We start from the raw sequence: 27509 nt of genomic DNA, 5'->3' as shown, positions 1-27509 counted from the left end.
ATATCATATAAGCAGGACTTTGCTTCCAAATGAGTGTTCCTCATTTGCCTCTGTTCGACGGAGAACAGTTGAAAAAATAAAAAATATTTTGATTATTCTTTTTATAACAGGTGTCAGTTTCTTTATTTACACACATATAGGGTGTAAATCATCATTGCTTGAGCATAGACTGATCCTTAAAGACAAAACTATAGAATGTTGGTTCACCCGAGGCCTCCCGACCCCTAAGATCCCCCTCACTGTTTTCGGTAGCACTATTCAACCAGTAGACTCTTTTCTCTATTTGGGAATCATTCTTGATTCCCAGCTGTCGTTTGCACCTCAGATATTTCAGTTATATAAAACTGTTTTCTTCATTTTATGTCAACTCCGCTCTGTTAGACAATATTTCGACCTTAACACCTTTCATTCACTTATCCTCTCATTACTGACTTAATGAATTGACTATTGCAATATATGTTACCTGGGCTGCCCTCAATCCCTTCTCAAGAAACTATAATCACTCCAAAACACAGCAATCCGACTTCTCTGCCACGTGCACAAATCAGATCATATTTCCCCTTTATTTATTAAACACCACTGGTTGCCCATCAATAAATGGATTATCTACAAGTTATTTCTGTTGGCCTTTAAAGCATTTAGAATTGGCCACCCTCCTTATCTCTCCAACCTCACTATTCCCTGTACACGAGCCCGGTTTCTTCGTTCTTGTAAATGATTATTGTTTCTGTCTTCCAAGCTCCAAAAATGCTCAATTGTATCCAGCAGACACAGCACCTTTGCTTTGCAGGCCCCTTTTCACTGGAATTCTATGTCCTTCTCTATTTGAGCTGAACCGTGTCCTAAGAAATTTCAAGTTGCCTGAAAACATGGCTTTTTCAGTCAGCCTTCGATCAATCCTAGGTTCTGGTTTACTCCTCTCTCACCATGTCCCCTTACCTTTTATGTTTTATCTCCCTTTGGCTTAGCTAGTTGCCTTCTCATGGTTTGAATGCTATCTATTCTATTTAAACAGGAAACAGGAAGCGCTGTCAGAAGGGATGGGACACTACAGAGAGAGGCTTCGTGCAGCATGCCTTCAGAGCTGCAGCACTGAAGATAAGTCAGAGAGTCAACAGGAGAAGGTATAAGGAAAGAGTGGGGGTGAGAGTTCAGGAGCAAAATATTTCGGAGAGAGCGAGAGAGAGAAAATGAGAATGGAGACCGCGGGGTGGGGGAGGGTTCAGAAGCACAGGAAGGCAATGTCAGAGCTGAGAGGAGCAGGAATATGGAAGGAGAAAATAATCACATTCTACCTCTTCTGGGACCCAGCCATGCTGCTGCTTAGAACTCCTCCAACCTTGCCCTGGACCTCCGCAGTTACTTCTGGGTCACGGTGTGGCTCCACCTTCCCCAGATTGCTTGGGAACAGCACAGCAGCAGAGCCAACCCAGACCAGGATCCAGTAGCTGGTCTGTGCAGCCCAGGAATGCCCCCAAAGGGAGCAATGGATGAGGGCGCCAGACCTGGCTTTAACGTGCGTTAAACATTTAATGAGTGAATCGCATTATTAACGCGTTAAATGTGCAGCCCTATAATTTAGTAAACTAATTATAAGGAACAGGCAATGGATATTATCCCCTGGATTCAGTTCAACCCAATGGGCTGAATGCAGAACTTGAATGGTGGTCATTGATTTGAAGACATTGAATTGAACCAATCAGTTAAGTCACATGACCTGTATTTAAAACGCTGACTAAACGCTGGTGCCATGTTCATGGAATACTAATTTTACAAGCAAGTTTGAGTACTGAATAGTATGTGCGATTTAGGTGACATTCATGAATGTAATAGGATATTGAGAAGAATGATTGATGGACATTAATTACTGATTTTGTGTTTTGACAGAGATAACAGACCCCTACCCTGAGGAAGGTGTCAAAACACTGGCCGTGTTGGCAGTGGGTCCGATATTTGAAGATAAGTGAATGAATAAACTATTATTATATAAATGAAGAGAAAATGCAATTTTACAAAAAGGACCGATGAGGATTGAGAGCGATATGAAAAGCAGTTATATAGTGCATTGCTGTTATTCGCTTTTCTGATGGTCCAAAAATGTATAGAAAACTTAATAAATAAATATTACCTATAAAGAAATCATAGTTGGGATCATTATAATTGTTCTCTAGTATTATGGCATATGACTACATGCTCTTGTTATCTCACTGGAACACACTGATGTAGAAGAGCATAATGGTAAAAGCACTAAAGGGCAGGATTTTCATGAATGATGCCTGCAGCACTGCTGATGCTAAAGGTCAGAAGAAGAAAGGAAAGAACAATACACCACTGCTGATATGGGGGAGAGGGGAGAATGGATGGATGCAGCTGGGAAGAGAGACAGAAGAATGACCGAAAACCTTGGGGATAGCTGCTACTAGATTTGGAGATCAAGAGAGAGGGATACTAGGCAGACCATGGAGGAAAGGAGAGAGGGGGATACTGTACTAGAGCAACTGTGACTCCTAAAGTAGGGAGCACTGTGCCTGAAGTCTTCTACACAGCTCCTCTAATTCCATGGGGCCTCTGACCCAACTAAAACATGGGAGGAGGAGGAGACACCCATCAAACGTCACCCATTAGTTTCTGATTTCATGATTCTTGTTGACAAAGAAAATAGATTTAACACAAAAAAGATGTTTTTCATATGACAAATTTTGCAGTGCTGAAGTTTTAGCGAAATAGCAGAAATAAGTTTAAAACAAATAGAAGAACATTTTTTTTTCCACATCAACGAATAGTTAAGTTCTGGAACTTGTTGCCTGATGATGTGGTAACAGTGGTTAGAATATCTGGGTTTTTAGTCTGCTATTGAGATACATGGGGAAGCCACTGCTTGCCCTTGGATTGGTAGCATGGAATCTTGCTATTATTTGGATTTCTGCCAGGTACTTGTGATTTGGATTGGCCACTGTTGGAAGCAGGATACTGGGCTAGACCATTGTCTGTTCCAGTATGGCGGCCTGGGCTATGGAATGGAGAGTGGCAGACAAGAGGAGCAGGTGAGAGGATCGGGCGTAGAAGACGGTTGGGGAGACGCGACGTGTGCAGCACGCGAGAGATGCGTGGCTTGGAGCGGCTCCCAGTCAGGCGGCATTGCCTCACGCCACACGCGGGAACGGCAGACGGGAGTAGTTTGCGTCGCCAATGAAGTTGTACGATGTTGGCCAGAGACGACGGGCTGCAGAGCATGAGATGCAGCTGGTGACATAGAGGGGCATAATCGAACGCGAACGCCCATTTGTAAAAACGTCCATCTCCGAGAACGGGTCCGTGAAGGGGCGGGCCGAACTGTATTTTCGAAAAAAATGGACGTCCATCTTTTTTTTTCGAAAATACATTGGATTTGGTCGTTTTTGAGCTGGGCGTTTTTGTTTTTTAGCGATAATCGAAACCGAAGCGTCCCAGCTCAAAACAACCAATCCAAGGCATTTGGTCGTGGGAGGGGGCCAGCATTCGTAGTGCACTGGTCCCCCTGAGATGCCTCTATGCCAGCCTCAAATATCATACCTAGCTCCATGACAGTAGTATGCAGGTCCCCAGAGCAATTTTACTTTAGTTGGTGCTGCGCGGGACCCATGCAGAGAGGAAAAATCGATGAAAAAAAAAAACAAGCAAGCAAGTGCAGTCAGGGACGTCCAAATTAAAAGATAGTAAAAGGGGGAATTGAACCAGCAACCTTTTGATTACAAGCTCTGTGCTCTAGCCAGTGCACCACTGATTAGACGTCCTTCCCTTTCCATTAAGTCCTCTCCAAGTTTCTGTCAGCCAATCACAGCTCATTAGCTGACATCTGTGTCAGCTAAACAGCGGTGATTGGCTGACAGAAACTTGGAGAGACTTAATGGAAAGGGAAGGACGTCTAATCAGTAGTGCACTGGCTAGAGCACTGAGCTTGTAATCAGAAGGTTGCTGGTTCGATTCCCCTTTTACTATCCTGGTAATTTAGACGTCCCTGACTGCATTGCTTGTTTTTTTTTTTTTCTTCCGATTTTTCCTCTCTGGCATGGGGTCCCGCACAGCACTAACTAAACTAAAATTACTTCGGGGACCTGCATACTGCTGTCATGGAGCTGGGGATGACATTTGAGGCTGGCTTAAAAGTTGGGAAAAAAGTGTTTAACATTCGTTTTTTTTTGGTGGGAGGGGGTTAGTGACCACTGGGGGAGTCAGGAGAGGTCATCCCCGGTTCCCTCCGGTGGTCATCTGGTCATTTAGGGCACTTTTTGGGACCTGTTCGTGAAAAAAAACGGGTCCAACAAAAGTGACCTAAATTCTCTCTGAAAACGCCTTTCTTTTTTCCATTATCGGCCGAGCAACGCACATCTCTGCTCAGCCGATAACCACAGCCTCAGTCCCTTCACCACGCCTCCGACACACCCCCGTCAACTTTATGCGTTCCTGCGACGGAGTGCAGTTGGAAACGCCCAAAATCGGCTTTTGATTATACCGATTTGGGCACCCACAAGAGAAAGACGTCCATCTCCCGATTTAGGTCGGAATTTGGGCGTTTTTCTCTTTCGAAAATAAGCCTCATAATATCTCCTGACCAAATTCAGGTCTGAATAGTCTCTTGCCCGAACAGTTTCCTGCCACCAACCATCGCTACTGCTCCCAGACTCACGGATTGCACATTAGAGAGAGCGCCAGCCCCCAAGTCACGAACTGCGCATCAGAGAGAGCGCCTGCGGCCAACCATCTGCCGCGACTGAGGTGAGCCCTATGCCGCCCATGAAGATCACGGTTGAATGTAGCCTGGGAAGCTGCCGGAGTCCCAGGGTTTGGGTGCAGGCGCGGCCCCACTATCCTGAAGCACGCTGTGAGCAGCTGATCAGTCACCACTACCACCACCTCTCCCAAACTCAACCGCCAACCAGTATCACAGCATCCAAAATCACGGAGCCTCACTGCCCCAGGTAACACAAGACCAAATTAGTGTACACAGCAGCCCGGCGCCCAGGTCTATAGAGCCTCTGCGCCCTTGGACGCCACCCCTGATCACCTGTAAGTATTTACTTACCTCCAAACTGACACCAAAATGAATACAGTCACACTTTTCCTAGCAATCCATTCCCTATCACTGATTCACCTAACACTATCCATCCCACTCACACCAAACAATATCCATCCTATAAAGTCACCAAAGGCTGATCAGAAACTCCACACCTCACCAAATTGACAACCACCAAAACGAAGGAAGAATACCCACATATGGACAACACCAACAAAACGGTAAAAAAGGTCATAATAAGCAACACTAACTACGGAAAGACAACTAACAAAAATCCACACATCACCAACTATAGAATACCAAAAGATTCAAGTGGGCTACATTAATGCCAGATCCGTAGTTAACAAAACAACAACAATAACAGACTGGATCACGGCAGAAAACCTTGATCTAATTTTCATTAATGAAACCTGGATCCACGATCAAAAGGATCCCATAACTCTTGACCTATGCCCTCCAGGATACAAAATCACTCCCTGGACCAGAAAGGAAAAGAGAGGTGGAGGCATAGGCCTATCTAACCACTCCCACTTTACCACCGAAACCACAGCCGAGTCCATAACACCCCCAACTTGAAATTGCCTCATTAGAATACATAACAAATCCCTGCTTGACCACCTGAACTGTGTCTTGTTTTACAGACCACCAGGTACTGGAACGAAAGCCAGTCAAACTTCATGGACTTCATTTCAAACACTTGTGTAACCAACTCCAATATATTAGTCTTAGGAGACATCAACCTTCACCTAGAAGACCCTAACTCTACCAACAGCACGCGAATGCAAGGAATTCCTCCATATTAGACAAAATAGCACCCTTACGAACAATTACTACTTCACGTGGAGGGGCATAATCGAACGAAAACGTCTTTCTCCATGGGCGTTTATCTCCGAGAACCGGGTCCGTGAAGGGGCGGACCGAACTGTATTTTTGAAAAAAATAGATGTCCATGTTTTATTTCGGCAATTTGTGAGCTGGGCGTTTTTGCTTTTCAGGCGATAATGGAAAATGAAAGCGCCCAGATCAAAAACGAATAAATCCAAGGCATTTGTTCGTGGGAGGGGCCAGGATTCGTAGTGCACTGGTCCCCCTCACATGCCAGGACACCAACCGGGCACCCTAGGGGGCACTTTTACAAAAAACAAAAAAAAGGTAAAAGAGCTCCCAGGTGCATAGCACCCTTCCCTTGTTTGTTGAGCCCCCCAAATCCCCCTCAAAACCCACTGCCCACAAGTCTACACCATTACTATAGCCCTAAGGGGTGAAGGGGGGCACCTACATGTTGGTACAGTGGGTTTGGGGGGGGGGTTGGACGACTAAGCATTAAGCAGCACAATTGTAACAGGTAGGGGGGGGATGGGCCTGGGTTCACCTGCCTGAAGTCCACTGCACCCCCTAACAACTGCTCCAGGGACCTGCATACTGCTGCCAGGGAGGTGGGTATGACATTTGAGGGTGAAAATAAAAAGTTGTGAAACATCATTTTTTGTGGTGGGAGGGGGTTAGTGACCACTGGGGGAGTCAGGGGAGGTCATCCCCGATTCCCTCTGGTGGTAATCTGGTCATTTAGGGCACTTTTTGGGGCCTTATTCGTGAAAAAACAGGGTCCAGGAAAAGTGCCCTAAATTCTAGCTACAAACGCATACTTTTTTTCCATTATCGGCGAAAGGCGCCCATCTCTGTTCGGGTGATAACCATGCCTCAGTCCCGCCTTCACCACGCCTCTGACACGTCCCCGTCAACTTTGTATGCTTCCGCGATGAAGTGCAGTTGAAAACGTCCAAGTTCGGCTTTCGATTATACCGTGTTATTCGTTTTTGTGAGATAAACGTCCATCTCCCGATTTAGGTCGGAACTTGGGCGTTTTCTTGTTCGATTATAAGCAGGATAGACACAACCCAGTACCATGGTTCAACGATGAACTGAAAAAAACTAAAAAGACAAACCAGGAAGCTTGAACGAGCATGGATAAAAATAAAAGACGATCACACACTCAACGCTTGGAAGCAAATACATAGAAAATATAATACACAATAAGAACACCCAAAAGGTAATACTGCAAAACCAAAACAGGACCAGATCACAAAGACACAAAGAAACTATACCAACTCGTACATAAACTACTGGGCACTACCCCGGTCAACCACAACCAACTCATACATCCGATTAGCAGACAAACTTGCCAAATACTTCAATGAAAAAAATTGTAAAACTACGAAACAATCTTCCTCAGAACACTGCCGATATTGAAAATTTCAACAATGGCTTACACCCAACCTTAGGAAGAATACCCAGCAGATTGAATCTGGTCAAAATTAGCTCTCCTTACTGCTGAAGCATTGGCCCATGCGATTAACAGAGCCGCCGATACTCACTGCAAACTGGACACCTGCCCCAGTTACCTTTAAAATCTGCCCCCAATCGCTTCATAACAGATATCACATCCCACCTAAACTTCATGCTCCAACAAGGCCTCTTCCCAAAGGAAAACGGCAACATTCTACTCACGCCCTTACCAAAAGATACCAAGAAAAAAAACAACGATCTCACCAATTACCGCCCAGTAGCATCTATCCCACTAGCAGTCAAGCTGATGGAAATTGACCATTACATACACAAATTCTCAAAACTGCATGAATCACAATCAGGATTCCGCCCCTGCCACAGCACCAAAACAGTGCTATCATCCTCCTGGCCAAATTCAAACAGGAACTAGCAACAGGCAAAAGCATACTTCTCCAATTCGACATGGTAACCATAGTATACTACTAAGACTCTTAGACTACTTCGAGATTGGCGGAGCCATACTCAGTTGGATCAAGGGTTTCCTAACCATCAGAACATACCAAGTGGAAGTAAACTCTAATATATCATCACCTTGGAAGGCAGACTGCGGAGTACCTCAAGGATCACCACTATCACTGATCCTTTTCAACCTAATGATGACCCCATTAGCCAAGTCCTTATCCACTCAGGGCATTAACTCATTCATCTATGCAGACGACGTCACAATATACATCCCTTTCACACCAACAAAATCAACCTCGGCTTCCATATCATGAACTCATGGGCAAACGCATAACTAAAACTCAATACAGAAAAAACACACTGCCTTATCCTCTCATCACAATACAACACGAATATACCCACAAACTTAGTCACCCCAGATTACGCCCTCCCCATTTCAGCCAGAAAATCCTTGGTGTCACAATCGACCGAAACCTTACACTCGATACCCAAGTTAACTCTAGAAATCAAGAAAATGTTCCACTCAATGTGGAAACTTAAAACGCGTGAAACCATTCTTCCCAAGGGCAACCTTCCGCAACCTGATACAATCAATGGTACTCAGCCATGCTGACTACTGCAACGGACTCTATGCGGGTTGCAAAGAACAACTCATAAAGAACTACAGACTGCTCAAAACACAGCAGCCAGGCTTATATTCAAAAAAATCGCGATTCAACAGCGCCAACCCCGACGAGAAAAACTGCACTGGCTCCCAATCAAAGAATGTATTACTTTCAAAATCTGCATCCGTCCACAAGATTATCTGTGCGAAGCCCCAGGTTATATGATTGACCTCATAGACCTGCCAACCAGAAACACAATCAGAACATCACGAACATACCTAAATCTTCACCACCCTAGCTGCAAAGGACTCCAGTACAAATCATTTACGGATCCAGCTTCTCCTATATAAGCACGCAACTATGGAACGCATTACCGAAAGCCATAAAGACAACGCACGACCATCTCAACTTCCAGAAATCACCAAAGACCGATCTGTTCGAAAAGCATACCCTACTGACCCAACTTAAGTGCCTGAATTCAGCAACACAATGAAACCAAAACTTGCAACGAACATTATATAACTCGTCCTCTCATGTTTCTGTAACGTATATATCTCATTCTCTAATGTGTCTGTAACGCATATATCTCATTCTCTTTAACATTACTCTGTATGTGTTTCATCAACGGAGGTGGTACTATGTAAGCCACGTTGAGCCTGCAAATAGGTGGGAAAATGTGGGGTACAAATGCAACAAATAAATAAACAAAAAAAAGCAACAGAATAAAATGAAAAAAAAAAAAAAAAGAGAGAGAGAGAGAGAATGGGGGACACAAGCAGAGAACAGGAAAAAAGAAGAAAGCTCTCATCTCTCTATATATAAATTGTATATCAGTATCTTATGAAATTGAGGGTTTATTTCAAAGGTATGTATCTGGTTAATTTTGAGAATGAGCCATATATCCTACTCCTGGGGGGAATTCTGCACAACTGTGCAATGCAGAATTTGCTCAGAATTCCTGCTCCCCTCAAAAAATGAGTTGGCGCACAAAATTTGGCCAACTGATGGATCAAAGAACATAAAATCAAACAGGGCTCCTCACCAATTTGTTTTTTTGCCTTTCCCAATTTCCTCTCTCTACAGCGTCTTCCTTTAGGGCAAGGATGGCTCAAATTCAGGCACTGCACGTGTGGCTCTGTTTGTTTGAACCTTGTAGAGCTTACAGTCTCCCATTATTCTCACAAGAATGAAATGAGAGCTCAGCCAGAGAATACAGGCCCCTCATGGATGTAACATAGTGAGAGCCCTGCAGGGCAGAATCTGTCTTTCCATGCACTAAAGAGGACATTCTGCAGAGAGAGGAAAGCAGATGAACTGGTGAGCGATCCTGAGACTTTTACTTCTGATCCTAAAAGCCGGCTGGGAACTGTCTGCTTCTTTGGGAGAGGGGAAGAGGGCAGAGGAGCACACTGGCTATGTGCTTGTCAGTCTTCATATCAGTAACCTCCAAGAGCCACGCCTCCACTTATCTAAATTTAAATATAAGCCAGACACTTTTCTATAGTGTTGTATTAAAGATAAAACATGCTTGTCAGAAGGTTGGGGAGGACAGCTAGGCATGCTGACTGAGTGTCCTACTGGTTTGGGGACAGCAGATTAGTTGGGAAAGAGCTGGTTATATAACTGGTGAGGGGCTGAGGCAAATAGGCTGGCTTGTAGGGGGTGGACTGCCTGATTAGGAATAAACTGGGGAGGACACAATTGAGCATGTGCAAGAGTGAGTGGGGTGGGTGTGGGAAGAAAGCATAGGGATAACAACAGAGATGCCAAGTCACACTCATTTGAAAGCTTTCTCACTCTCACACTCTTTAAAACCTAATTCTCACTCATCAGAGCTTTGGTACCTGTGCACTGATCCATGGCTGCCGATACAAAAACTGGGCCTGGAGCAAACAATTTTCTGGGCCCCACCACCGCTGCCAGCGCCCCCTCCCGTAGCAGCGAACGAGAGAGAGAGTGCTCTGCCGGCTATAGGTCCTTTTCCTGCCACGTTCCACCTCCTGTAAATAACTTAGTTTCCACACAGGTAGGGTTACCTTACATCCAGTTTAACCCAGACATGTCCTTTTTTTTAGGACACACGGCCGGGTGGGTTTTGCTAAACTGTCCCGTTTGTCCGATGTTGTGGACGAATGGGCAGGCTGGTGGGCAGACGGGCACCTTATCCTCCCCTCCCCTCCCCTCCTTTACCTTAGTGTGGTGCCCTGGTGGTCTGACCTGTTCGAGGCCTAAGAAAAAAGAGGACACATGCCCTGCCCCCTGTTAGTTTGAACCCCCCAAAGAAAAGCCAGATTCCCTCTCTTTTCTCCCCCCCCCCATGTAGATCCCCTCCCCAATTTTCCAGCCTCCCTCCACCCACATGATCCATTTCATTACACCGCCCCTCTCCTTCTTTACCTTAGTGTGGTGCCCTGGTGGTCTAGTGACCTTGTCTGACAGGAAAGAGCCCTCTCTTTCCTGCCCAGTGTGTCCTGCAGACTGTCTTGCTCCCGTCTCCGATTCAAAATGGCTGCTGAGAGTTCAAGCGGTGGACTCAAGAGACTATCCACAGAAGTCTTGCCAAGGTAACTGCTTGAACTCTCGGCAGCCTTTTTGAATCGGCGCTGGGAGCAAGAACAGTCCTGCAGACCACTGGGCAGGAAGAGGAGTGGCTCTTTCCTGTCAGACAAGGTACTAGACCACCAGGGCACCACACTAAGGTAAAGAAGGAGAGGGGAGGTGTAATGCAAATGGATCATGTGGGTGGAGGGAGGCTGGAAAATTGGGGAGGGGATCTACATTGGGGGGGGGAGAAAGAGAGGGAATCTGGCTTTCTTTGGGGGGGTTCAAACTAACAGGGGGCAGGGCATGTGTCCTCTTTTTTCTTAGGGTAAATATGGTAACCCTACGCACAGGCAGGGATGCGGGAGGAAGGAGGACCTGTGGCCAGCAAAGCAGTCTCTTTTGATCGCTGGCGTCTGGCCAGGGGAATCTTGCCCTCCCCCCTCCCTCGGTGGCCCTGTACCGATCTTGATCACATGTTTTTATGAGAGAGAAGCCTGAGAGAAGTAATCAAATGGTCCAACCAGTAGGAAGAAATCTGAGCACACCTTCCTGCCTACTGCTTTCCCTTGCCGTTGTCCCTTTCCCCTTTTACTGCAAATACATGTGCTCTGAAACTGATGTACATACTTGTAACTACTGGATGGAAGACAATTTTCATTTCAAAAAAAATGTACCCAAACTGCACCCACATTGTCTGTATCCTTTAGAGACTCCAAAGAAAAGTCAATATCATTTAGTGTTGCCTTGATTTATTTACAATTAATACTATATTTAATTCATTCTAGATTTATAACCTGGATGTACCATCTGAAAAATCTCTCCTTTGTCCTTCAATCTCACTCCTTGGTGTGGTGAATCTCACTCATTGGGGTGGGTCACCCTTGGCATCTCTGTAACAAACCTGAGTCCGTCTGTTCCCTATGTTAGGGCTTCTGGTTTTTTCTAGGTTTGTATTATCTGTTCATAGAGTCTGAGAGAAGCTCTGCACTGCCACCGCCCCCTGATTTTGTGAAAGCGCTGCCTCTGTTATTGCCAGAATTAGCAGCTCCAAGCGGTTTCTCAGGCTCTACAGATTGATATAGTAAATCCCCCCAAACCAGACCTATAGTTTATGTACTCCTAGGGGAACTTTGACTACTCTTTAAAAATCCTGCATATTTGAGAAAAAACTTTTTTCTATATTGTATTTTATAACTATGCTCAAGAATAGTGGTTATGTGCCAAAAAAGTTGTAGAATTGTGCATAATTCTGAAATATTGTGTGCAGATTTTTTATTTTATTTTTTTGTGCAGAATTTCCCCAGCAGTAATATTTGGTTAATTTTTTTTAGTTGAAAATAATTTTATTAATGACAACCATAACATAGAGTAACAAAAGGAAGCAGATCACTGTACCATGTATCATCACAATTTTTAAGATAGAGCTGCCTTTGCTCCACCCCCCCAAGGACCATCCCCCACATCCCCCCAAGAACATTCTATTATCTGGTTAATTTTAAAATCTACCCCTATATACCATTTACATTTTGTCCCAATTGATATTTTTGTTAAATTTTACGCAATTATATATGGGAGGATCAGAAGCAAGCTGGTGTGGAAGTAAACTTAGCCAGTTCAATCAAACTACACATATTGCAGGTCTAAATTATTCTCTTCATATTCTGCCTGCTTATGATCTAGGAAAAATAAAGCAATCAACAGAAAAAAATATAACAGCTCTTTTTTACCTCCAAATTTTGTAATCAATTTTTTCAGTTGCTCAGGGTAGCGCAATTGGAAACCCATTTTCAGATTCAGTGCAAACAGCCTTTGGTTCTGGAAAATCCACATTCTGACACCTACAGGTAAGAAAATCACTGGGATTATTTTCGGAGATATTCACCTCCCAAGGGGATAGAGATGGGACAGAAGGATAGAATGCGATATACCTCCCTTGGGTTTATTCTGGGAAATGTTGACTCCTATAGGATAAGGATGATTTTGTGGCTAGAGTTACAAATTTTTTCTGTGGCACATTTGCATAAATGTGATGCGTACTCATTATCTGTTCTGGGGCATAGGATCAAAAGGAAAGCACTACCTTTGCTTTTGCCATTTCAAAAAGTATAATGGTTTAAACGATGAACTGAAAAAACTAAAAACACAATCCAGGAAACTCGAACAAGCATGGAAAAAAATAAAAGACGAACACACGCTCAATGAATGGAAACAGATACAATGAAAGACAAATATGCAATAAGACAAACCAAGAGAACTACTATAAAACTAATATATGACCTGACTACAAAGACATAAAGAAACTATACCAACTCGTGAACAAACTACTAGACACTTCAGTGGTCACTACAACCAATACAGACATCCATCAGCAGAAAAACTCGCCAAATACTTTAAGGAAAGAAATCACAAATCTACGCAAAACACTACCCCACGATAATACTGACATTGAAAGCTTCAATCAACAGTTTGGATCCAAACCCTGGAGAATACCCAGTTGACCGAACTTGGTCAAACTTCACGCTCCTGTCAAAACAGTCACCCAGGAGATCAAAAGGTTCTCCAACACCCCTGCAACTGGATACCTGCCCCAGCTACCTGCTAAGATCCACCCCCTGATCACTTCCTTTAGACCTCGCTTCACACCTAAACTACATGCTCCAACAAGGTCTTTTTCCTGAGGATTATGGCAATATCCTACTCACCCCAATCCAAAAGACCCCAAGAAAAAAACAACCGAACTTACCAACTACCGCCCAGTTGCATCTATCCCACTAGCAATCAAACTGATGGAGAGCATGGTGACTAAACAGATTACTGACTACATGGACAAGTTCTCAATACTACAATCAGGATTTCGCCCCGAAACTGTGCTAGTCACTCTCCTGGCCAAATTCAAGCAGGAAATAGCCACAGGTAAAAGTATACTTCTCCATTTGATATGTCGAGCGCATTCGACATGATTAACCACAATATACTACTAAGACTCCAACTACTTCGGCATTGGCGGAAATGTACTTAGCTGGATCAAGGGTTTCCTAACCACCAGAACATACCAGTGAAATCATCTTAAACATATCCCCACCTTGAAAGCAGAATGTGGAGTACCTCAGGATCACCATTATCACCATACTTTTCAACATAATGATGATCCCACTGGCCAAATCCCTATCAAAGCAAGGCCTCAACCCGTTCATCTTATGCAGACGATGTCAACAATATACATTCCCTAACCGAAATCACCAACAAAATCAATCTCGGTTTGAACACCATGAATTCATGGGTAAATTCTTTCCAACTGAAACTGAACACTGAAAAAATGCACTGCCGTATACTCTCATCTCAACACAATACGTACAATCCCACAACCTTAATCACCCCAGAACACTCCCTCCCTATCTCAGACAGCCTGAAAATACTCGGTGGCACAATCGACAGGAACCTCACACTTGAGAGTCAAGTGAACTCCACAACAAGAAGATGTTCCACTCAATGTGGAAATTTAAACGTGTAAAACCTTTCTTCCCGAGGGATATATTTCGCAACCTAATACAATCAATGGTACTAAGCCATGCAGACTACGGCAACAGAATCTATGCGGGATGTAAGGGAACAACTCACAAAGAAACTCCGAACCGCTCAGATACGGCAGACAGGCTGATATTTGGAAAATCGCGATTCGAAAGTGCCAAACCCCTCCGAGAAAAACTACAACTGGCTCCAATCAAAGAACGTATTGCCTTCAAAGTCTGCACCCTGGTCCACAAAATTGTCTATGGCCAGTCCTAGGATACATGACAGACCATATAGACTTACCAATCAGAAACATAACCAGAAACATCCTGAACATACCTAAACCTCCACTACCCAAACTGTAAAGGGACTCAAATACAAAGCAACCTATGCATCCAGCTTCTCCTATATAAGCACACAAACTATGGACGCATTGCCAAAAGCTGTGAAAACAACCTACGACCACCTAAATTTCAGGAAATTACTAAAAACCAACCTGGTTTAAAAAAAAGCATACCTCATTGACCCACATAAATACCTACACCCTGCAACACAGCAAAACCAAAGCTCAAAATGGACACTTATAACCTTTCCTCTCCCCTATCCCCATAGTACCTGAAACATATGTACCTTATTCGACCACAATATCACATTGTAAACTGTTACTACCGGAATTGGCGAATGCCTTACGGTACCGGTGTAAGCCACATTGAGCCTGCAAATAGTGGGAAAATGTGGGATATAAATGCAACAAATAAATAAATAGATTATTTTGTCCCTGTGGATTTTCTTTTTTATTGAAGAATTTTGAATAGAACAAACAGTACTTGTACATCTGGAGTGTGCGCTAGACAGTAATAGTACTAATCCAATCCCATCCCATCCCTTCCCTTATCCCTCCCTCTCCAAGTAGTATACTTGTCCCCATTGTTTTGTGAAATTGCATAATTTGTCTAGAGTATATAGCCTGCCAATTTAGACACCTGGTATAAATGGTCCATCTTATGAACAACCTTCACCATCGAAGTCCCTGTGGAATTTTAACTTTTTCTCAGGAGTAATTTCTTTAATTTAAAACAACACAAGAATCCTCCCCCCCCCCCCCCCTAAATAACAAAGGGACTTTATACCGTAACTAACTTTGAGCCCGTAAAAACGGGCTATTATAGGAAGGGGGGGCCCCCCACCGCCGAGTTCGCCGCGCCCCTCCCCTCCGAGTTCGCGTCCCCCACCGAGCCGTCACCATCCACCTTCCACCCGGCCGGGCCCTCGCTCCGCTATTGAAACAGCGAGGTCCGGGAACGCAGCACTGAGCTCTGCTGAGCTGCCGACGTCGGCCTTCGTGTCTTCTTCTCTGCCTGCAGCTGCCTGTCCCGCCCTCGTGTGCGTAACGTCGTCGAGGGCGGGACAGAGGCAGAGGAGAAGAAGGAAAGGCGATGTCGGCAGCTCAGCAGAGCTCAGTGCTGCGTTCCCGGACCCTCGCTGTTTCAATAGTGGAGCGAGGGCCCGACCGGGTAGAAGGTGGGTGGTGGCGGCGGCGACTCGGGTGGGGGAGCGTTAGACGGCGGTGTCCCTCCCTCAGCAATGCGCAGTACAAGACCCTCTGTGTTCTGCCCCCCCGTCATCACGTATTGATGTGGGGGGCGGGGCAGAGAAGGTCTCTACTGCGCATTTGCGAGTGATTACGGTCACTCGCCGTTTATATGTTTGATACCACTCCCTCTACATCAGAGCACTCAGTATTTCATGTTCCGAGTTCTGGTTATGGGCTCTTTTATCAAGCAGTGGTAAAGGGAGGGGCCCTTTGGTGGTGTTGGTGCATGGAATGCCATGTGCCGAGTCCCCCTTTTTACCACCGCCAAAAAAAAAGGCCTTTTTTTTTTTTTAAAGGAATGAAATGGCCGTGTGGTAAGTACGACACTTGCTGAGCGGACATTTCCTGGGGGAGCTCTTACAACCGCCTCCTATTTAGGAGGAGCAGGGCTCCTGCGGTAGCCGTTGGTAACTGCATGGCATACCCCAGGCACTAGAAAAATACAAAAAGATTTTCTAGCGCTGGGAATGGCGCGCAGTGGACGTCGAACTACACTAGGCTCCCGAACTGCCGCAAGGCAAGCCTGCCATAGGCTTGCCGCACTTTTGTAAAAGGGCTCCTAAGTTACCAGAGGAATTAAGACTGGAAACCAATGTGCCATCTTTTCCACAAGAATTGAAGACCTTTTTCTCTTAATCTGATATTGTATTTATTCATGATTGTTGATTTAATTCCTTTTTATTAGAAAGATGGAAGCAACCATAATAGACCAAAATACAAGAGAAGTAAATACAAACCATCCCCCTTTCTCATTTTGTACATTTTCTCCCCACTCCCAACCACAACACCAACATACAGCAAAATTAAAAAAAACAACAAGAGAATATAAATGGGATCACCTATGTGTACTCTTCACAGTGAACCCTGCCCAAAGCAGCAATTTATCTACCCATCTTACTCCCAATCCTAATTCCCCTCCCAAACCCCCATCCCACCAAAACACTTCAAACTTCATACACCAGGACAGAGCCTTACTTATTCAAAAGATAACTACGAGCCCTATGAGAGAGGTCTTCCCACACAAAATACTAAGTTTGTTGAAAAATCCTCCATGATTTCCGCTGATCCCTTCTTAGCATCCAAGCGTTCCAGTTTCAATAACTGATACATTTCATTTCTTCAGCCTGCCTCCAATTCCACAGTATGCATTTCCTAGCCAAAAAATAAAGGCTTTTGACTTCCGGTGGAGCCGGGCAGGAAGATGGCCACCGAGAAGTGAGCTCCGCTAGATCCTGATCGAGACCCCCGACCCCCTCCCGGTAGAGTCATACTGCTCACAAGAGCAGGTAGGAGTGTGGGGATGTGGGCAGAAAGATCAGCAGGATTGGGGAGAGCCGCGGGAGCGCCAAAATGAGCAGGAATCCAAGATGGCCACCGGAGACGGAACGCGGCGAAATAAAAGTGTGGGGCCCCGAAATGGAGATCCTCAGGAGGTGGAGAGGAGGGAGTTGGCGGTGCCTCAGACAGATTTGGATCGGGAAGAGCAGTGGCCGGTAAAGGAGAGGCCAGCGAATGGAGGGAGTGACAGGCGCTTCTCCCCCCCCCCTCCCCCCAGTGGGGGGTATAACAGTATCACAGGGAGCGGAGGAGTCCAGATCCGGGGAATGGTGAAGGAGAGGAGACAAAGGCACCCCCCTGAAGACTACTGATGTCCAAGGGGACAGAGGAAAAAGAATAACCATCAGAGCAGGCTGAGGGAGCCTTTGTGAAGCTAGAACAAGGAGAAAAGATAATGGAGGAGAGTTTCCCTCCTGGAAAGAGCAGAAATTTGGAGCTAAAATGTTGAACTGAGAGGGTGAGTGCTCTTGGGCCCACAACAAAATAAAGTTCACGGCTAGAGAGGACTGAGTTAAGGAAAGCACCTTGTGCTATACAGGATGAACGTCTCACACTAAGGGTGAGGAAAAATAAGGGTCATAACTAACCAGCGCCAAAATACCTTTGGTAAATACAGCCAAGAAAAGGAGACCACCAGGATGCCGCCGAAAAAGAGCCTGGAAAAATTCAGGGTACATGACAGATCAGGCGGGGAAGACGAAACAAGAGGTGGCAGGAGCCAGGCAGGGAGTGGAGAAGATGGCAGTGATTCCTTCAGATTCAGAGGAAGAATCCCCCAGGGAAATGGGGGAGAATAATGAAGAAATTACTAAAGTAGAAGTGGTGGGCTGGTTCAAGGAATTGAAGTCAGAGCTGGAAGGGGTTCGAAAAGATATTCAAAGCTCACTCAGAGAGATTCAGACGGAGATCAGAGACTTGGGGTCACGTGTCGATGGAGTCGAGGAGAAGAGGGAAATAGTACAGGCGGAAGTACAGAAAAAAAAAAGGTAGAGGCACAAGGGGAAATCCAACAGTTAAAAGACCAGGTGGAAGGCCTGGAAAACAGATCTTGCCGTAACAATTTACGGTTTAAAGGAATTCTGGAACTGGACATTTTCAGCAATTGCGAGGCAGTGATCAAGAACTGTGTCAATATATTTTAAGCCCGGAGGGTGAAAAGTGTGCAATGTGATATCAGCTTACAATGTGTACATTCCAGTGCAGGTTTCCAACGGGAATCAGCACCGAGAGGTATCATAGCTTGTTTTCTGGATTTCCCTACCAAAGAACTGATATTGGCAAAGGCAAGACAACAGAAAGTGACACAAAGGAAAAATTATAAGATAGGAGTATATCAGGACTTGGCGGTAACCACACTGCAAAAACGAAAGAGAAATGGGAGAAGTGACAGGTTTCATGAGAGCTAAAGGGATTCAATACAGATGGCTTTTTCCCCTTTGCAATATGGCTCACGGTGGCGGGCAAGTCACGAAAGGCGAAGACACCTGCGGAAGCATGGGCAGCACTGAGACTGCTGGGGTGTGAAGGACTCCCAGATCGGGAGCGACAGCCGCCGAAGGAGGGGGAGCCAAGATCAGACTCAGCATGGCAGATGGCAACCAATAGAGGGAAGAAGAATGATAGAAGCGCGTCCTGATGACCTCCATGAGAGGGAGTAGTGATGAATCTGACGAACTCTCAGAAACAAAGACTACTTTTGATGTCTGGTAGTGAGCTGACCCTAGTATGGGGGGTGCCGGGGGGGGGGGGGGGTAGGTGGGATGAGGGTTCATTACTAAAAAGATTAGAGGGGAGGAGTTAGGGGGGGATTCGGGGGGGAGTGGGGGCCTTGGGGGCAAGAGCGGAGTCTCCTTTCTAACCGACAGACCAAGTCATGATCGGTTCGAGGGGAGGAGGAGGGGAGAGGGGAGGGAGGGTTATAGAGGAGAAGGGGGGAGGCAGGTCGGGGGGGGGGGGGGAGGGGAAAAGTCAAGGAGGAGGGAGTGGGAAGGGGGAGGGAGAGTGACTGAAGGTGGGTACCTGGAATGTTAATGGGCTCAATAACCCCGGGAACAAATAAGGGTGATGAAAGAGTTAAAACCGGTTGAGGTGCAAAGTGATATTCTTGCAAGAGATGCATTTGAGGCCCAGGGATGGCATTTGCTATGCGGTAAAATATATAAGAGGTGGTAACACACCAAGGCACAGGGGAGAGGAAAGTGGGGGGGGCGTGGCCATATTGATTAGACAGACATGTGGAATGATAATTAAAAACGAATTTAAGGACACAACAGGGAGGTGTGTGGCCCTAAGGGGATAGATACAGGGGAAGGAGATAACACTGATTCAACATCTATGCCCTAACACGGGACAGGGAGGGTTTTCCACAAATTATGGGAGGAGATTCATGGGTTCATAGGGGGACAGGTGATTGTGGGAGGAGATCTCAATATTACTACTACTACTTATCATTTCTATAGCACTACTAGATGTACGCAGCGCTGTACACTTGAACATGAGAGACAGTCCCTGCTCAACAGAGCTTACAATCTAATTAGGACAGACAAACAGGGCAAACAAGAGATAAGGGAATATTAAAGTGAGATGATAAAATAAGGGTTCTGAACAAGTGAACAAGGGTTAGGAGTTAAAAGCAGCATCAAAAAGGTGGGCTTTTAGCTTAGATTTGAAGACGGTCCAGAGATGGAGCTTGACATACCGGCTCAGGAAGTCTATTCCAGGCATATGGTGCAGCAAGATAAAAGGAACGGAGTCTGGAGTTAGCAGTAGAGGAGAAGGGTGCAGATAAGAGAGATTTACCCAGTGAACGGAGTTCCCGGGGAGGAATGTAGGGACAGATGAGAGTGAAGAGGTACTGAGGAGCTGCAGAGTGAAGCACTTATAGGTCAATAAGAGGAAGCCAGTGAAGTGATTTGAGGAGAGGGCTAATATGAGCATAATGACCCTGGCGGAATATTAGTTGTGCAGCAGAATTTTGAAACAGATTGAAGAGGAGAGAGATGGCTAAGTGGGAGACCTGTGAGAAGCAAGTTGCAATAGTCCTAAGCGAGAGGTGATAAGAGCGTGGATGAGGGTTCTGGTACTGTGCTCAGAAAGGAAAGGGCAAATTTTGCTGATATTATAAAGAAAAACAACAGGTTTTAGCAGTCTGTTGAATATGTGCAGAGAAGGAGAGGGAGGAGTCGAAGATGACCCCAAGGTTACGAGCTGATGAGACAGGAAGTATGAGAGTGTTATCCACAGAAATAGAGAATGGGGGAGGAGGAGATGTTGGTTTAGGGGGAAGATAGAAGCTCAGTCTTGGTCATGTTTAGTTTTCAGATGGTGCTGAGACATCCAGGCAGCAATGTCAGACGGGCTTGCTGATACTTTGGCCTGGATTTCGGCTGAGATTTCTGGTGTGAAGAGGTAGATCTGGGAGTCATCAGCGTAAAGATGATACTGAAATCCATGGGATGAGATCAGAGTACCAAGGGAACAAGTATAGATGGCGAAGAGAAGAGGTCCCAGGACAGATCCCTGAAGTACACCAACTGACAGTGGGATAGAAGTAGAAGAGGATCCACTAGAGTATACACTAAGGTACGCTGGGAGAGATAAGAAGAAACCAGGAAAGAACAGAGCCCTGAAATCCAAGTGAGTAGGCTGTGATCAACGGTGTCAAAAGCAGCAGATAGATCGAGAAGGATGAGGATAGAATAGAGACCTTTGGATCTGGCCAGGAACAGATCATTGGAGACTTTAGCAAGTGCTGTTTCAGTTGAATGAAGGGGGCAAAAGCCAGATTGAAGTGGATCAAAGTAAAATTATGTATCATAACCTGATAATTTTCTCTCTCTTAATCATAGCCGATCAATCCATAGACGTTGGGTTGTGTCCATCTACCAGCAGGTGAGATAGAGAGCAATCTTTTGCCTCCCTATATGTGGTCATGTGCTGCCGGAAATTCCCCAGTATGTCGATATCAAAGCTCCATCCGCAGGACTCAGCACTTAGAGATTACACCCACAAAGGGACACTCTGCCCAGCTCACCACCGCCGAAGCGGGGGGAGGGGAAATATTCCAGCGCACCACTGCCGGGGGCGGTGGGCGGGAAACCACACCCGCTGACGCGGGGGGAACTGGCTTATCCTGCTACCGCAACCGCAGGAGAAGCTGGCTTACCCTAACACCGCCGAAGCGGGAGGGATACAAAGCTACCCTACAGCCGCACGAAGCGGGAGAGAGCACCGCATAATTTAGTTATCAATCCAGCCACCGCCGAAACGGGGGGAGAGGAAGCAGGCAGCTCACTGTAACACAAAATCGTCTCAACTCGAAGAGACTTCAATTGCAAGAACTTGAACACGAAGTCCTCGTGAACAGGAAATGAAGACTGAACTTGAACCTGAAATATAACCAGAACACAAACAATACAGATATCTGTGAGGGGCTATGGATTGATCGGCTATGATTAAGGGAAAGAAAATTATCAGGTATGATACATAATTTTACCTTCCCTATCATCAAGCCGATCAATCCATAGACTGGTGGGATGTACCGAAGCAGTACTCACCCAGGGCGGGACATGGAAATCCCTGAACGCAACACTGAAGCCCCAAACTGGGCCTCGGCCCAAGCAGCCACATCCAAGCGTAATGTTGTGAGAAGGAATGAGCCGACGACCAAGTAGCCGCTCTGCAAATCTCTTCCAAGGAGACAGATCTGGACTCCGCCATCGAGGCTGCTTGTGCTCTAGTAGTGTGTGCCTTCAGCTGAATAGGCGGAATCTTCCCTGCCGCCACATAAGCTAGCCTCGATCGTCTCCTTGACCCAACGTGCCACTGTAGGCTTAGATGCCTGCAGACCCTTACGAGGGCCTGCGAACAGCACGAACAGGTGATCCGACTTCCGGAAATCATTGGTCCACTTCCAAGTATCTGAGATGACCCGTCTAACATCCAGGTATTTGAGCGCAGGGTACTCCTCTGAGTAATCCTCCCTACGAAAGGAGGGTAGGTAAAGCTGCTGATTCACATGGAATCGAGAAACAATCTTGGGCAGGAAGGAGGGCACTGGGCGAATCGATACAACCTGCCTCAGTGAATGGCTGGAACGGCTCTCTACACGAGAGAGCCTGGAGCTCGGAAACTCTTCTGGCTGATGTGATAGCCACCAGGAAGACCGCTTTCAGCGTCAGGTCCTTCAGCGATGCCCTTGGCAAGGGCTCGAAGGGGCGGCTTCTGCAAGGCCCGTAGTACCAGATTGAGATTCCACGTAGGCACTATCAAGTGCAGAGGGGGGCGCAGGTGATTAACTCCTTTGAGAAAGCGTATCACATCTGGCTGTGAAGCCAGGGAAGCCCCCTTCAGGCGACTCCTGAAGCAAGCTAGAGCCGCCACCTGGACGTTCAGTGAACTGAGCAACAGGCCTTTCTCCAGCCCCTCTTGCAGGAATGCCAACACTGAAGAAATTGGAGCAGTGAAGGGCGATACAGAGCCTGCCTCGCACCACGACGCGAAGGTACGCCAAACCCTGGCATAAGTGGTAGAAGTAGAGCGCCTCCTCGCTCTCAGCACAGTGGCAATGACCTTGTCTGAGAAGCCCTTCTTCCTCAGCCGCTTCCGCTCAAGAGCCAGGGCCGTAAGACCAAAGGGGGAGGGATCCTCCATCACCACGGGACCCTGATGTAAGAGGCCCCGCTCTCCGCTGGCAACTGCAGAGGGCTGCCCACCGAGAGTCTGACTAAGTCCTCATACCAGGGACGTCTGGGGCAATCCGGACCCACCAGGATCACCCGGCCCGGATGCTTTGCCACCCGGCCCAGCACCCTGCCCATCATGGGCCAGGGCGGGAACACGTAGAGAAGCTCCTGTGCCGGCCACTGCTGGAGAAGAGCATCGACTCCCAGAGATCGAGGGTCCCGTCCTCTGCTGAAAAAACGCGGGCACTTGGCAATTGGCCGAGGACGCCATCAGATCCAGGCTCGGCCGGCCCCCAGCGTTTCGTGATGTCCAAGAACGCCCGAGCAGACAGTTGCCACTCTCCGGGATCCAAGGTATGGCGACTGAGAAAGTCCGCCTTGACATTCATGACTCCCGCAATGTGGGCCGCCGACAGCTGTTCCAGATTCGCATTCCGCCCACAGGCATAGCTTCATGGCCTCCTTGGCTAGAGGTGCGCTCCTAGTACCTCCCTGGCGATTGACATAGGACACAGCCGTGGCATTGTCCGACAGGACCCGTACCGCCTCAGCACCAGTACTAGGAGGAAACTCTAGAAGCGCCAACCGAATGGCTCGGAGTTCCAGGAGGTTGATGGACCATTTCGTCTCTGCAGGGGACCAGAGTCCCTGCGCTGTCCGTCCCAGGCAGTGGGCTCCCCAGCCCGTCAAGCAGGCGTCCGTTATGACGACAACCCACTCCGGGGTCGTAAGAGGCATTCCTGCGGACAGCTTGCCTGGCCTCAGCACCAAGCTCAGCGCCTTTCGCACCGCTGGATCCAAAGGAAGGCGTACGGCGTAGTCCTCCGAGACTGGAGTCCACCGCCGCAAAAGAGGAGTGCTGTAGTGGTCTCATACAAGCCCTGGCCCAGGGCACTACCTCCATCGTGGCCGTCATGGAGCCCAACAGCTGCACATAGTCCCCAAGCCCGAAGAGTAGAGGAGGCTAGGAAACTGGTCCACCTGGGTCCGAAGCTTGATGCTCCGGTTGTCCAGCAGGAAACACTCTGCCCACTTGGGTGTCGAATCGAATTCCCAGATACTCCAGGGACTGAGTCGGGCGCAGCTGGCTTTCTCCCAGTTGATGACCCATCCCAGGGAGCTCAGAAGAGCAATGACCCTGTCTGTAGCTCTCCCGCACTCCGCATAGGAAGGGGCTCGGATCAGCCAGTCGTCCAGATAGGGAATGACTTGCACTCCCTCCTTGCAGAGGTAGGCCGCGATGACCAGCATTACTTTTGAGAAAGGTCCCCGGAGCCGTTGCCAACCCGAACGGGAGGGCTGTGAACTGGAAGTGTCGGCCCAGCACTGCAAAGCACAGAAAGCGCTGATGAGGCGGCCAGATGGGAATATGTAGGTAAGCTTCCTTGATGTTCAGGGAGGCCAGGAATTCTCCCTTTTTCACCGCAGCTATTACGGAGCGGAGGGTCTCCATCCGGAAGTGCCGAACTTTCAAGGCTCGATTGACTCCCTTGAGGTCGAGAATAGGCCGAGCAGAGCCTTCTTTCTTTGGCACACAAAGTAAATGGAATAGCGCCCCTTGCCAAGCTGATCTACTGGCACCGGGACCACCGCGCCCAGGCGGATCAGGTTGTTCAAAGTCTGCTGCACGGCAGCTGCTTTGACCTGAGACTTGCAAGGAGAGTTTACAAACCCGTCTCTTAGGGGTCGGGCAGAACTTAGCTTGTAGCCGTCTCTGATGACTTCCAGAACCCAAGCGTCTGAAGTTACCCTGGTCCACTCGCTCAAAAACGAGGACAACCTTCCTCCTATCTGCCACTGGGCCATGGACCAGGTCCCCGTCATTGGGTACGCGACCCTGGGGGCGGGTCGGAGGACGAACCTCCTGGACGGCGGGTCCCTACGAAAGGAAGCTGCTTGGGGGAGAAGTTCCATTTCAAGGAAGCGGAGGCAGAGGAGGCCAACTTGCCCGGGCGCGATACCGATGGGCTTCCTGGAATCGGCCCTTAGAGGAACCAGGACGGGCACTGCCGGCCTGAGTCCTGACCTTCGGCAACCTCTTGCCCTTGGACGTGCCCAGCTCTGTCACGATCTTGTCCAGCTCGTCCCCAAAGAGTAGCTTGCCTTTAAAAGGCAGCTTGGTTAGGCGCGATTTAGAGGCATGGTCAGCAGACCAGTGCTAAAGCCAGAGCCACCGCCGTGCAGAGACTGTCTGAGCCATACCCTTGGCCGAGGTTCTCAAAACATCATACAGCAAGTCTGCCAAGTAGGCCAAACCCGACTCCAGGGTCGGCCATTCCGCCCTCCAGGAAGGGTCCGAGGGGGAAGCCTGCTGCAAAACAGTCAGACACGCCCTAGCCACATAGGAGCCGCAAACCGAGGCTTGCAAACTCAGAGCGGCCACCTCAAAGGACGACTTTAAGGCCGCCTCCATTCTCCTGTCCTGGGCGTCCTTCAGAGCAGTGCCACCTTCCACCGGCAGCGCCGTTTTCTTAGTCACAGCAGTGATTAAGGAATCTACCGTGGGCCAGACAAAGGCTTCCCGTTCCCCCTCAGGTAAGAGGTACAGACGGGACATAGCCCTGGCTACTTTCAGGCTCACCTCAGGGGCATCCCATTGCGCTGAAATTAAGGTCTGCATGGCTTCATGAACGTGGAAGGTTCTAGGCGGGCGCTTCGTTCCCAGCATAATGGCGGAGCCAGTAGAGGCTGAGAGAGAGCCTTCCTCGGAGAGGCAATCTTCAAAATGCTCATGGCCTGCACAAGCAGGTTGGGCAAATCCTCTGAGCGAAAAAGCCGCGCTGCAGAGGGGTCGTCCGCTCATCCGAGCGAGGATCAGTCTCTTCCATAGAATCGCCTAAGGATCTCTGGGAGAACTCAGACACGCTGCCGTCATCCACATCAGAGGAGACCAAGTCCCCCGATGGTGGAAGATCCACCCGAGGGCGCTTAAGCATAGAGGCCTCATCACCCCATCAGAGAGGTGGGCAGGGGCAGTGTTCTGCATAAGAAAGGCCTGATGCAGCAGCAAAATGAACTCAGGGGAGAAACCCCCCAGTCTGTGCATTTCTGCAGTCTGTGCCGCGGCCCTAGAGGCGCCCTCCATCTGCGCTCCCAGTAGCAGGAGAGGGGCGTGTTGCGCATCCAAAATGGCGTCCGGCGGCGAAACTCCGAGAAGGAGCCGCGTGGGAAGAAGGGCGTTTTAATTTCGCCGACTTCTTACTGTCACCGGATTCAAGGGCGACCAAGCTGTTAACGTCTCCCATCTCGAGGGCAGCCCAAGAAGAAGCCGACCGAGCCGCGTGGCCGGTCACGACCGGGAGGGTGGCCAGCGGGGGATGGGCACCTAAGGCGGGAAAGGCCGCCGCGCTGGAGGAAAAACCGGTGAACTCTCCTGGCTCCGCAAGGGCGCCCAAAAAGGGCGACTCTACCTTCGAGCCCCCCGCTTCCCCGCTAGGCGCGCGAATGCGTTCCAGGGAGCGTCTTTTCGCGCCCTTTCCATCCGAGGCCATAGCCACGTGGAGACCGTTCGGGGGAACCCCTGCTCGCTAGTAAAAGGTAAAAATTACCTGCTTCTTGCTCCGAGCAGCGACGACTTGTTCCAGTGAGCAGCTGCAAATGGACGTCCTTTTTGAACGTTTAAAAAATTTTTTTTTTTTTTTTTTTTTAACGGAGCCAGTGGGATGGGGGAGAAAAGGAGGGACATGGCACCACCAGGTTTGCACTTGCTCACGAAGAGCCCTCAACACCAGGTACTCAACAAAACCTAAACAATTAGGCTTGGAGACCTAGCCAGAGCTGCAGATGTGTGACCACACACCTGCTGAGATAGAGAACATACTGGGGAATTTCCGGCAGCACATGACCACATATAGGGAGGCAAAAGATTGCTCTCTATCTCCACCTGCTGGTAGATGGACACAACCCACCAGTCTATGGATTGATCGGCTTGATGATAGGGAAGGAGCATTTAACGGTATATAGGAGGGAGAACTTAAACGTAAAAGGGATGGAAAAGACTTCAGCAAATGGTTGAGAGACTTTAGAGGGGGTTGAGACACGTTCCAGGGAGGGGGGGTGGGGCGGGGGGGAGGGCAGTATTAGGGGGCCATAGGTATATATTAAGTGTGTTTGGGGGGGGGGGGGGGCATGGGTGTAATGTTGATTATATCACCAGTGGTTGGTACGAGAATAATTAAGATGGGTAAATATAGGGGGAAACATGGTTGGAGAGTAATGTTTATGGGAAACAGTTTGGAATTAATGGGTTGTATTGATGTGATAACACCAGGGAGTTGGAAAGACCGTCACGTTGAGATAATGTAAAGAGACGGACACAAAACTTTGTTGTACATTTAATGATTTTATGGTTTCAACTGTAAACATAAGAAAATATGCAATAAAAATTTAAAGTTAAAAAAATAATAATAATAAAGGCTTTTTTCAATAGAAGA

General features: G+C 47.7%; 1 protein-coding gene across 3 annotated transcripts in view; it reads right to left on the bottom strand.

Moving 5' to 3' along the window:
- The window catches only part of LOC115474661 (E3 ubiquitin-protein ligase TRIM39-like), a 170157-nt gene that overhangs the window by 81111 nt on the left and 61537 nt on the right, over positions 1-27509 (bottom strand). For all 3 annotated transcript variants that reach the window (XM_030210253.1, XM_030210252.1, XM_030210254.1), the window contains exon 5: positions 12678-12788. In XM_030210253.1, coding sequence (XP_030066113.1) covers positions 12710-12788 — 79 coding nt within the window. In that variant the 3' untranslated portion in view covers positions 12678-12709. The remainder of the gene's footprint in view (positions 1-12677; positions 12789-27509) is intronic.

The sequence above is a fragment of the Microcaecilia unicolor genome, chromosome 7, assembly GCF_901765095.1.
Source record: "Microcaecilia unicolor chromosome 7, aMicUni1.1, whole genome shotgun sequence".
Taxonomy (NCBI): domain Eukaryota; kingdom Metazoa; phylum Chordata; class Amphibia; order Gymnophiona; family Siphonopidae; genus Microcaecilia; species Microcaecilia unicolor.
This window is presented reverse-complemented; position numbering and strand designations above follow the sequence as displayed.